A 13,445-nucleotide genomic window follows, 5' to 3' on the forward strand; every position below is an offset into this window, starting at 1 on the left:
AGAGTAAGTGGGAGGCACATGGGAAGATTTGGAGGAAGGAAAAGGAAGGGGAAATGATATAATTATATTATGATGTCAAAAAAATTATTAACCAAACAAAACCAAAACAAAACTGGGGCTTTTAATGCCTAAGCCAGCCCTTTATCGCTCTACAGCTTTCCTTCCAACTATTGCTTTAAGTAACCTTGTTAATCTAATCAAATTAACATATTTATTTACACAATTTCTCTTTTATTTTAGTTCAAAGCAGGAAAGTAGATAATTAAAGGCAGCTGGGGGTCTAGGACTGACCTTATCCTTATCAAAATGAATTTATCACTCAATTATTTTTACCTCCATTCCCGCTTCCCAGATTTTCTTGAGAAATTAGCTTACCTAAATTACCGAGCAGAAAGTGACAAAATTAATTATAATTAGAAAGTTACTCTCTCTCTTCAGAAAATTTCTACTGAATCAGAGAAGCCAAGTTTATTTAAGAGTGATTATAGGTACATTTTATGAAGTGTGATGCTGATACTGATGGAAATTTTAGTATTTTAATTTTGCTGTGGCCAATGAAACATCTTGACAACTAGTTTGCATCTTAGAGTTTTTGTTAGAGTTTCTGAAAGATTAAAAGTTCCTTGTGGACTACTATGTGTCCTCAAGGGTGAATGAGAGAGGTTGAGACTGGAGGGCACCTGTAGAAATGTGTGACTCATTTTCAGCTACCCATTCTGGTGCCATATCCAGAACTAAATGGATGATTATTTATTTATTTGTTTGTTTATTATGTATACAATGTTCTGCCTGCATATATGCATGTATACCAGAAGAGGGCACCAGATCTCATTACAGATAGTAGTGAGCCACCTTGTGGTTGCTGGAAATTGAACTCAGGACCTCTGGAAGAGCAGGCAGTGCTCTTAGCCTCTGAGCCATCTCTCTAGCCCATGACTGATTTTTTTTAAATGACCTTTTGGGTGAACACTGAAGGACAAAGATTACAGAAGCATATTCTGCTTGTTTGGAAAATGGAATTTACAGATGGCTAGACAGGGTTGGTGTGGATGGGAATGGGAAGTTTCTTGATCTTTCTTTCAAAGGGCACCTGTGTGAGACTGTTTTTGAGGATAAATGCATGATGCACTCCAAAATTTACATTTGAGTCTCCTGGTGAAAAATAATCCACTAACACATGATGCCTTGGTTCGGTCCATATATACCACTCAACCTGCCTAGAGGTTGCATGTTCCCCACCGGAATGTATAGATCTGGTTCTGTCTGTTTTAGATAATGGCTGGAAGTCAAAATGCTTCCTTGCAAAACGTAGGTTTACTAGAGTAAAGTGACAATGTTTCTTCTAATGAAATTAATATAAAGGAAAATTGAGAGGTTTCTTTTCAGTCTAAATAGCAGAAGCAATTATTTCTCCAAGAGACCTTTATTTTTATTTCTTGAATCTTGCAATTTCTTGAGTCTTGAAGATTAGTTTTGGAGCTTTGGAACTGGAATTGACTTTGAATATTGCCTTTGCAATTACCCTGTCAGATGCTTGGGTCCTTTCCAGAGTGCTATCAGTGCCCCAGACCGAAACAGTTCTAACTAGAGATTTCAGTCCTGGCCTTTGTCTGAAGATGACACCTGGGACCTGCATATAGCAACATCTGGGCGCCGCTGCTGATGCTGGAGCCCTGTATCTGCTCTCTTTGGCAGACACATCACATTACTGAATAGTGGTCTAGTCATCAGCTAAGTCCCTTGGGTTTCCACATATAAACTTTTAAACCAAGGCTCCATCTTTCTTTGTATGTGTTGATTTTTAATAATCCTCATTTGTCTACTGTATTATATATGTGGTCCCCATCTTAGGAGATTGTTTTCGTTGGTTGTTTAATGACCATGAACCTTGTCTATATAAGACTTCCTCATGTGAAATCTTCACAAATTAAAAACTTTTAAAATTAGCTTTATTAGTAAAATGAATTGTACTAATACATTCTTTACAAAGCCATAAAAACGTGCAGTATAAATATATATTTTATCATATTAGGGAAAATAGTCAATATTACAATCTTCATTGAGTAACCTATAATAAAAAAGATTACCAAGTGTACCACAAAGCATTCAAAACCTGCATGTGAGTGTTGAAGCAGAAGGAAGAGAGACTTCCGCAGACAGTGAGAAGTAGCATAGAAGAAGGAGCAGGAGGCAGGAGCTGGGAGAAAACTGGACTGCCCAAAGTAGGGTTTTGTTTCCTTTTTCTTTCTTTCTTTTTTTTTTTTTCTTTCTTTTTTTTTTTCTTTTTTTTTTTCTTTCTTTCTTTCTTTTTCTCTTCTCTTCTCTTTCTTCTCTTCTCTTTCTCTTTCTTTTTTTCTTTTTTTTTGACAGGGTTTGTCTGTGTAGCTTTGCGCCTTTCCTGGAACTCACTTGGTAGACCAGGCTGGCCTCGAACTCACAGAGATCCGCCTGGCTCTGCCTCCTGAGTGCTGGGATTATCTTTCTTTCTTTCTTTTTTTTTTTTTTAAAGATGTATTTATTTATTATGTACACAGAAGAGGGCACCAGATCTCATTATGGATGGTTGTGAGCCACCATGTGGTTGCTGGGAATTGAACTCAGGACCTCTGGAAGAACAGTCGGCACTCTTAACCTCTGAGCCATCTCTCCAGCCCCCCAAAGTAGGTTTTCGCAGTATGAATGCCCAATCTTTAGTGCAACAAATGACGGCTGCAAGGACAGCACTGGTCCTGCCTGGCTGCTTTCTGGGTCTTGTCTTCGGAGCACAAGTGGCCACCTAGGAAGTGTGATCAAGGATCCACTCCATCTAGAGAACTCGTCTTAATTTGATGAGGAAAGAGTTCACAATAAACAGGAGTTGAAGAACAAAGAAAGAAATTCTATAAGAAGCAGAGACAGCTGGGAGGGGAGGGTGCTACCGAGGATGAAAACTGGGATTACCAAAATATCACTTCCCAGCTTCACATTTTGCCTGCAGTCCAGCCTGTGGACCTCTACCATGCCGTTGGAGTGAGGTGGTGTACCATCACCTCAATGGGCTACCTGCTCTTACAACTTGTGAAATAAGAAAAAGCCCCTGGATTATGGGAATATTAAAGTACATACTTTTCCTAATTCCTCTTTAAAGTATCAGGTGCCGAAACATCATATATTCTTTATGAATATTTGAATCGTAATAAACTTATTGTCTTCTGGGACTCAACAAATGAAGCTTCACTTACTATAAAAGTTCCAACAAGTTCTAACATCACTTGCAGATGAGTTACATTCTTGACTGACAGTTGACAACCTAGAAGCATGGGAATGGTTGTTGTTACTTAAGGCATCCCACATAAAGGTCAGTCACTGAGGCTTTAATGTGAAACGCACCTTCTTTAAATTTATTTAATCATTTATTTGTAGCAAAGGGTAGCATATTGGGCATGTGACATTCCTGGATATGTGGCATGCATTGCTATGGTTTGGGAACTCTGAGGCTTCTTCTTGTCTCTGAGGACATCCTTGCCGTATTTCCTACCAGGAACGAAGGGTAGCGCATGTGCCTGTGAACTCTGCAATTGTTCAGATTTATTTTAACCTTGCTTTGGACACAGCTTAGAATTATATTCAATATAACCTAATCATCTCCACATGTGCATTATCTTCTCTTGGTCTAGAATCAGTGGTGATATTTACACCTGAGGGTTATAAAGTATTGATTCATCGAAACTGAGTTTCACATCTAATTTTCCATGTAAAGTGGAAACTGCACAACTAAGACCTTTTCAGCGTGTGGATTCTGTGCTAGGGGACAATAATCTGGCTTTGAGACCAGGCTCAAAATTCAGCAGAACAAAATCATGTTAGCATAAGGCTAAGCATTGTAATTCCTTTACAGAGTTCTCAGAGTTGAGCATGGTGACAAAGGCCTGTAAATCCAAATATTACAGAGGCCCAGACAGGAAGATTATGAATTAAAGAACAGCTGGAGCCGTTAGGAAGACTCTTGTCTTTAAAATGAATCATTTTGGAATTTGTCAGTTTTTGACAACTTTGAGTTAGAAAGGAAGGAAGGAAGGAAGGAAGGAAGGAAGGAAGGAAGGAAGGAAGGAAGGAAGGAGAAGGAAGGAATGAAGGAAGGAAGGAAAGGAAGGAAGGGAGGAAGGAAACTGAAGCCAGGTTCATTGAGAATAAAGACAAGGAAAACTGAAGTGGGTTGATGAGAAGCAAGGCAGGATGGGAGAGCCTGCTCTGCAGCTGGCTTGCCTTGTCTCTTGACCTTTCACTTGATAACTTCTTCCCTTTAGGGTTTGGAGAGAGCCCTCCAATTTCTCTAGCTCCTCGGAGGTCAAAGGTTCAGTTTATTTCAGCGTTCTTCCCACCCTGTTCCGTATTTAGAAAAGACAGTGAGACAATCTGTGTTTTATTGCTTCCTCTGCTGATAAGATTTCCATTCATTGTATAATCTTGCTTTCCAGGAATTCATTATTGAACATAACTGTAACTCTGAGACTGTGGTGTTTTCAAAGTTTATTCCAGAAGCAGCATTCACTGTTGAAAGGTCACATGCTTCTAATTTGTTTTCAGTAAATATTTTTACATCTGAAGTATCTTCTGCAGTTTAACAAGTTGTAGCTATCTGTAAAATTATAAAGCCAAAATGAGGCTCAGAAGACTGAGAGAGAATGCTCCTACTGCTATTGATTAGTTATGAAGTTCAAGGAAAAACTCAAAAGTTTATGAAAGCAGACCCCTTCTATCACATGCTTTTGGAATTATTCAAGTTGCTGTATTGTGTAGTTCGTCTCTACGCTATCTTTAATTCGTGTAGGTGCATGTTGCTGTGGCTTTGGTAATATATTTAAATTACACACTCTTGGTTATTTTCTCCTGTTAAATATTAAACTTCAATGCATATCAAGAGGAAAAAAAGAAGGGAGCACAAAGAGGAAGGAGAGAGAGAGAGAGACATAGATATCTACAAAGGAGTTTAAAACATTGACTGAGATACTAGAAGAAACATTTAAGTAAATTTTAGCATTTATCACTACAATTTTATAGTGTCAATTTTTCCTCCTATTAGTTCCATGAGTCAGACAACATAAACAGATAATTACTGATAATTTTAATTCAAAATTTGAAGTGATATATTAGATGTTTGTCAAAAGTAAAATGCATCTGTCTACTTTTTGATTTAAGACAAAAGTTTATTTTTTATTTTTTAAACCTTACAAAATCATCGTAGGTAAAAAGAAATCACACACCCAAATTAACTAGACCCAAAGAATATACAACTAAAGTAACTTTTATGCAGTTGGAATGGCCATTTGAAATAGAACTGTGGCACTTCTCGCTGGATTTTATATTTTTACTATCAAATAAGTTTTATGAACTTACCAATCACCAAAAATGAAAAAAACTCAATGACTGAGTTCTAACTAGAAAGGCAATTGTTTTCCTTGCTGTAGTGCGTCTTTCATTAATTATCATTTTACATTTTCATACTTGATATTCAGATCAAAACAGAAACTGTAAAATGATTTTAAAGAAACTATCAGTTTTAGAGATGAAACTGTTTATATAGCTTCATTCACATTTCTATGATCTTCAACCTTTTAATCTGTACGTATATAAGACTAAAACAAACCACCCTAAACTCTCTGGATTTTTGAGGTTAATTGATAATAATGCTGTTTCTCCAGTCCTTTTATGCCAAAACTGAATTTAAATATCAAAATATCATTTGATATTTTGAAAGGGAAAACCTGTAAATAAGCCGTAGTTAAAATTTACCTACATGTATAACTATAGAAACAATATATATAAATATGTATCTATAAACTTTGTTTATAAGTATATTACTTCTATAAACTATAATCAAAGACATTAACTCATACTTAGTAAGTAAAGGCATTTAAATTTTGCCACTGATAACTTCTGCTAAGAAGCTTATCAGAGACTTTTAGGCCAATGCCCTTACTTTTAATTACTAGCCTAGACTGAAACATCCTTAACAAAGTCCAGTGGGCCATCCCAGGGTAGGGCTGTCTAATAAAATGCAGTATAAAACTCACATGCAATTGTTCAGAAATGTAGCCATGTAACTCAAAATATGCAGAGTATTATCATTCAAGCATATCACTAGTAAAAAATAGCACTCCTTAATTTTTAAATTTAAATGCATATCAATAAAACGAAATCGCTGGGCGGTGGTGGCGCACGCCTTTAATACCAGCACTCAGGAGGCAGAGCTAGGCGGATCTCTGTGAGTTTGAGGCCAGCCTGGGCTACCAAGTGAGTTCCAGGAAAAGGCACAAAGCTACACAGAGAAACCCTGTCTCGAAAAACCAAAAATAAATAAATAAATAAATGAAATGAAATGAAATCAACTCAAAATTCAGTTGCTCAGTTTAATTAACCACACTTGAGTCACTCAGCAGCCACATCAGAAAAGATAAAGCAGTTCCTTTGTAGGCATCTTGGCGGTCATTTGTTCTGTAAAATTGTCAGGAAACCAAAGTCAGGTGTCAGAGGAGGGTTTAGTGTGGATTTTTTTTTTTTTTTTTTTTTTTTTTTTTTTTTTTTTTTGCCTTTAAGGGAGCTATATCTAAACAATGAAAAGTTTCAATAAGATATGAGTTACTAGTTAGAATTTACTCTTAATTTTCAGTTAGTTATACATAGGAAGATAATAAAGATACTGCATCCTTTTGGGAAAAATGGTTTTTATTGCTTAAAATGGCTTATAATTAGTATATATATGATTCCAACATAATTGGTGTGTGGAAATGTGAAAGTCAGGGAAAATGTCATTTTAAATTATAAAAATGCACTTAAATCCAGAGCAAAAAAAAAAAAAATTAAAATGTAAGTACATTTGACATATGTGACTCAAATATTTCCTTTTTACTAGATATTCCTAACTTTTCTGACTGCTCTGAGATTCTCCATTTGTTCTTACATAAAAACTCAGAAAATTTTCATTTGGAAGAGTGTGACATAAAGGAAGTCAATGCTTTAAACAGAACACCTTTTATTTGTATTGTGGTTTGCACAAGTTGAACTGTGTCAATTCACTACTTCTTCCCAGTATTGTTTACTAGCCAATGTTGAGGCTTCACATGTGCTTGTCATGTGGAGTGTTTTCACAAGACGGTGTTTCCAGTGCTTAGAAAAACATTGCTTACTCTATTAGATATGGTGTTGTAACTGCTTCATCCACATTTATAGGGTGAAAAGGTAGGGGTTCCTTTTGAGTGCCGGGTCCTTTTAGAGCTGAATTCAGTTTTAGGATGAGTTTGGGCTCTGGGAGGATCTTACTGTGGCAGATCCATCTGGAGTAGTTTAAAGACTGCTCCTTGCAATGTTTAGGGACACCTGAGGACTTAGTCAGCCACGGATGCCCCTAGGGAAAATGTGTGCTGAAGTCGAAGGGTTCTGAGTGTCCTTTATGCACTAACTGATCAAGGTAACTAAGTCTTCCTAGTCCTGTATCCCTGGAGATCTGTTTGACCTATAGAGAGAACACTCTTCCTGTTTTCTTTAGTACCAGATGACAGTAACTAAGGGACAGTTAATATCTCAGGTACCAGTTACTAACACAAGTAGTGACTATTTTTCACTTCTGAACTCTACACTCATTCAAGGTCATTTATTGCAATAAGAACCACTCAAATACTGTTATATAAAAGAAAACATATAAAGTACCCTTAAAATGCAGAGCATTTGGAGTGTATCTGAAGAGTGAGTAGGCCAGCAAACCACAGACAAAGAGCAAGTTTGAAAGAGGGGAGGGCATATATCTCAACCTTAGGAAGAATAAAATTTATCCATAAGTATAGAGTTTTTCCAGTTCTGTATCGATTTATATCTTTTTCATCCCCTCTTCACTAAAGTGATTAATCTGGTAGCAAAGTGACAGAAAATAAAAGTGAAGAGTGATTGTTTGATTTTTAAACTCCTAAAGTCATTTAGGACAAAAATACTCATTTCTTCATAAAATGATTTCATCTTGTTTTCTGCTCAACAGGGTGGTGGTGATTGTCCAGAAATGAGTATCGGAGCTATAAAAATTGCCTTGGAAATTTCCCTTCCTGGTTCTTTCATCTACGTTTTCACTGATGCGCGATCCAAGGATTACAGGCTCACTCATGAGGTGCTGCAGCTCATTCAACAGAAACAATCCCAAGTAAGTAGGCACTGTCCCCAGACCTGCTTGTCTGAACAAGTACGGAGGGTTGCTTATCTCTTTTGATTATTCTCTGTGTGATAAATATCAATAGTCATAGCCATTTAACCACACATCTACCAATGCAGTACGTAAATGTCATCTAATTCTAATGTAGTAAATCCATATTTATCAATAGCATATTGATACTTTGGTTTTGACTACAAGGAAGAAGTGATTACAGATTAATTAAAGTACTTATTAACATCTTATATTGGTTAGGCCTATATTTCAAATGCCACTTTTTATGGAGAGTCTTTCCTGGGTTATATACTAGTATTACCAGTTAGTTATTGACATGTAACAAAACTCAGCATAGCATTTTACTTTTACCATGCTAGCACACTTTAGTTAACCTAGGCTACTAATGCTTGTCTAGGAATGTTTAGGTGCTTTGAGTATATTGGCTTTTCTTTACAGATTTCTTTTAAGATTAAGGAGGTGAATTTAGGTATGCCCTTCTTGTGGCCATGGCGGAAACACAGCTTGAACAGAAATGCAAAAGACCTTTTGAGTTGAAGCATAGAACTTATAGAATGTTTCTTCTGTCTCAAGCTTTTGACCAATTAAGCCAGATGACCAAACTCAGATCCAAAGATGACAATATAAGCAATACCTCTTTAGTAAGAAGCTCTTCAAAATTCTTTGCAATGTGTATGAATACATGATGAGATGAGGAGTTGAGGTCACCGGGTAAGCTAGCATAGTTGTGGTCTCACTTCAATTGCCAAACTTGGTCTGAAATATAAGTAACTATGTTCCTGAGCAGGCCCGTGGTTAGCCAGAGTATCAGGTTAATAATTATCATAGGCATTTACATCATATTTGCCTACTAACATGTTAGCATGTCATAGATGCTAATCAATATCTATTGATTTCTGGAAAATCTATCAAACTCTCTTCTGCCTTTACAAATCCCAGGTGGTGTTTGTGCTCACTGGAGACTGTGATGACAGGAATCATATTGGATACAAAGTCTACGAAGAAATTGCATCTACAAGTTCTGGTCAAGTGTTCCATCTGGACAAGAAGCAAGTGAATGAGGTCAGTTGAGTAAAGTAGGTCTACTTTGTTGGCTATTTTGTGAAAATCAGCTAGGCCACTCCAACTGTTATGAGTTTGAGTTCTAAAACAGCTATAACCTGCAGATCTTATCCTTAAGATCTTACATGGGTAATAGCTGATGAACGGACATGAACTGATGCTGAGACAGATTCATTTAATATTAATTTCCAGATTGAACAATGTTACAGCAACAAGACATTTAGGCGCTAAAGATCCAACATTCACTTAGTTTAGTAAAATCTCTTCGTACTTCTTGTTGTTTAAAAAGCGAGTTGGTGTTCTTGATGAATAACTTTCAGTTAACAGGTAAAATTAGGCTTGGCCTGTTATTGAAGTTTAATGTGAGAAAATTAATTATCAAGCAAAATTCCAATGAGGTTTATTATCCAATGCTAAAAATCCAAACTATGACCAATAACTATAGTTAGAAAAAGACTGACCAAAAAATTCTGTAAATCATTGTAAGAAAAATGTGTTGTTTGAAAAAACTCTTGAAATGGGTCTAATTGTTATGATTTTTCTTTCCTTCTATTATCTTGCCTCAGCTTCACTTGTTATAATAACATTTTATTTACCTATTAATTTATCTATTTGACTTCTACTTATGTTTCTAGGAACTTGCTAGAACAAAGATAAAGTTTGAGAGAGTATAATCCACATTTAGCTTATTTGGTCTTTGGATCTATACAGTATCTACAGACTTTGTGACAGATACCTTTGTGTTTTGAATGAAATGGCTCAGGAGCTCTCTTCTAATCAAAATTCTCACTATATCTAAGTGGAATGAATACCAAAAAAATCACAACTTTTCAGAAGAAACAATTCAGTAAAAATACTTTTATCAACTATTTATGAGACAAACCTGAATAGTTACTTTAAAAGTTTTCTTAGAAGACATATCTGTTGAGGGGGCAATAACTCGAGCTCATCTTATGTCCCCATTAGTGATTATAAACTCCTGAACAATGCCTACCAACTACAAGATGGCCCCTTGTAGTTAATTTGAAAAAAGAAAGCAAAAACATCCAAAGGAGAAGTAGGAAGCCTGGGGCGGAACTAGGGAAGAGTACAGGGCTCCCAGGAGCTGAATATCTTGTCTCATCCCATACACTGTGATAATAGGCTGAGAAAGGTTCTCCTGAAAGAAATGAAAAGCTTGTGGGTTGAAGCTGTTTTTAACCTAGATCCTGGACGACCTTAGGGCACATTCAGGATCTCCTGCACGGGGCGACAGGTGAGGAGTCGAATTATTGTTTCTTGTATCAGTGACGACACTGCAGCTTAAGGCTGGATGCGATTGTGAGTCAGAGATGATGATGATGTTCCCTGAGACAGAATGTGTATAGAAAACTGAGGCAGTGCCTGGTGGTCACATGGTTCATAGCTAAAGGTACTGGGGAAGAGAAGATATTAGAAAACTTACCATGAGCACACAGGACTTGGAGAGTCCTGGAAAGAACAGGGCTTCCACCCCATTGGTGAGCAGTGAAATACAGTGTACAGTCTTCAAAAACAAGAGAGGAGCCACAGAATTTTTAGCAGCTGAGTTCTAGACCAATGGGGGAAAAGTCAACTCACCTGTTTATTACTTTTATTGTTTCCCAGAACATCAACTGATAGTCAGATTTTTAAATTTAGTTATAGAAGGATCAGAATTTTTTTTTAAAAAAATGCTAAAATTGTCCTTTTTATTTTATTGACTTATTTATTATAAAATAGAGTTTGACAGGAGCAAGGACGAGGCTTGGCTTCTCTGTCAGTCAGTGCCTCTCCAGTCCCTTTGCTGATTAACTCAGGAAAGGGTGTGATTTTTCTTTTATTGAGGATCAATGAGACTCAAAGGCATTTTGGTAGGGGTGACTCAGAAATTCACTGCTTCTAGATCTTGCCATGAATACTCCTGAATCCTGATCTGATGCTGGCAACTTGCCAGTTAAACAACTAAAGGACGCTGAACAGCTAAGAAAGTCCAGTCTCTGGGTTCAGTCTCTTAGCTCCTTTTAATGCTAAGTGTCTGTAGTTATGGAAAAGATAACCTTTCTTAGGCCAAAATGAGTTGTCAGTTACATAAAAATGAACAAATCCAGAAATCTCATTCATATTTCTTTGTGACATGGGCTTTGTGATGGCTATCTGCCTTGTTTACAAAATGGAGATAATAGAATTTCAATTTGGGGGGGGGCTATGACATTAAAAGAGAATGTGGGTAACATGTTCTGTACAAGGTACTGTACAGGGCATGTGATAACTAAATGCTGACTGGCATTGTTTTGGCCCCCAAATATATTTGGATGCTTAGTCATTGGGGAGTGGCACTGTTTGAGAAGGATTGGGAAGTGTGGCCTTATTGGAGATGGGCTTTGAGGTTTCAAAAGCCCATGCTCGGTCCGGTTCTCTCCAGCACTGTGCATGCCTCCATACTCCCTATCACGATGCTATTGGACTAAACCCCTGACACTGTAAGCCGGTTGCGCTGAGTGTGTTCTTTTATAAGAGTTTACCTTGGTCATGGCGTCTCTTCACAGCCAACGGAGAGTGACTATGACAGGCACTCTAACTCTGGGTGCCGCTTTGCCTTTTCTCTGAGGCCCTTGTGCCACCACGCGTGCTGGAGAACTGACAGCCGAAAAGAACCCTGAGTGGGAGAACCCAGGAAGAGCTGGGAATTTTCTTTTTTTTTTTTCTGGTTCATGAGTGAAGATGTGAAGGTTTGCTGAAACTGTCCAAGTCAATAGATACCATAAAGAAAGCCACCAGAATGGAAGATTTGTTAGTAGGAAGCATTGTAACATTGGCCAGACAGGACTTGCAAAAATTTGGGATAGTAAGTTAGTAATTTTTCTTTTCTAATTGTTCTAAATTCTTTTATTTTTATAAATGCTACAAATTCTGAGGGAAAATAGATGCTTTCATGCTATGCACTCATTTAACAGACACAAAACCCCAGACACTAAGTCCTCGCATTTTATTCATGAGAAAATTTCCATGTACTCTTTCTAAAGGAAACATAAGAGTACTGTGTGTTTTCCTTCATCACCTACTTAACCAGTCTCAGAACTAGTGGGAGTGCAGCTTCAGTTCTTTGAAGTTTTCATTTTCTGTTCTTCTAGGAGGGATATATGGAGGAACTAGGTATCTTATCTTTCATCTATATTTAACATAAAAGGAAATCCAGAGTGGAATTATTTGGCTGAATACCAGTGACCTCTAAATCACTGTGTGGTGGTTTTTGTGTCTTGAAAACACAGGTTAAGATACATATCTTACTTTACCTTTGAAGACAGAACAGGAACCAAGCTTTATGGTACCATTTCATTTACTTGAAAACTGGGTGGTTGTCATCCTAATTAATGCTTGCTTTGATATAAAAAATTTCAGAGGCTATACACTGTGTCAGAGAAGCAAGCAAAAAGTATGCATTAGGTTATTCACCTGTCATGAGTTCCCCAACCTTGCTCCATACTTCCCACAGTCATGACCTCTACCATCTCATCCTCATTAAAAATGTCTTCCCAGACATCTCAGCCTGGTGGCCTTCTCCCAGTCTCATAAGTGTCAACATCCCTGAAGATGCTATATCTCACTGACAGGGCTATTAGTACCCATTGCAGTAGAGGACATGATTTACTCAAAGGGACCAAAGGTTGTTTAATGAATGGCAGTATATCACAGTTTGGGCAGGCCTAAGGGTAGCCATCAAGTAATAATGAAGCACAAAGGATGTAGTAAGAAGTATCTACCTATATGCCCCCTGAGTTTGAAGAGGAGGAAGAAGAAACTTACAACATTACCCAGTGAAACACAGACTGATGACTCACGAAGAATTGTGCCCTGGGGTAGGCAAACTGAATCCCTGTGGGATAAGTATCAAACCCCTTTATATTTCCCTAAATATCACTGGACTGCAGAATTCAGGGGTCCTGTTGAGGCTGACTGAGATAAGCATCCCAGGGCGTGGAAATGGTTAAGCAATTGTTCTGGAGGGACGAAGATGCACAACAAACAGTACTGTGTGGCAGGTCACCTTTCAGGCTGCTGACCATGGTTTGCACCTCAGGCATGAGACCTTAAGCAAGTTAGACAATTTTCTATGTTTCAGTTGTATTTTTTTAACTGTGAAATGAGAAAAATACCATCAGTATTACATTGTGGGCTTTTTCAGATGAAGATGTAT

At 37.4% G+C, this 13,445-nt stretch overlaps 1 protein-coding gene across 1 annotated transcript in view; it reads left to right on the plus strand.

Moving 5' to 3' along the window:
- Hmcn1 (hemicentin 1) overlaps positions 1–13,445 on the plus strand; it is a 442,116-nt gene that overhangs the window by 116,468 nt on the left and 312,203 nt on the right. Inside the window, exons 3-4 of the mRNA XM_028874743.2 lie at positions 8,009–8,167; positions 9,128–9,250. Coding sequence (XP_028730576.1) covers positions 8,009–8,167; positions 9,128–9,250 — 282 coding nt within the window. The remainder of the gene's footprint in view (positions 1–8,008; positions 8,168–9,127; positions 9,251–13,445) is intronic.

Source organism: Peromyscus leucopus, chromosome 15 (assembly GCF_004664715.2).
Source record: "Peromyscus leucopus breed LL Stock chromosome 15, UCI_PerLeu_2.1, whole genome shotgun sequence".
In the NCBI taxonomy this organism is placed as follows: Eukaryota; Metazoa; Chordata; class Mammalia; order Rodentia; family Cricetidae; genus Peromyscus; species Peromyscus leucopus.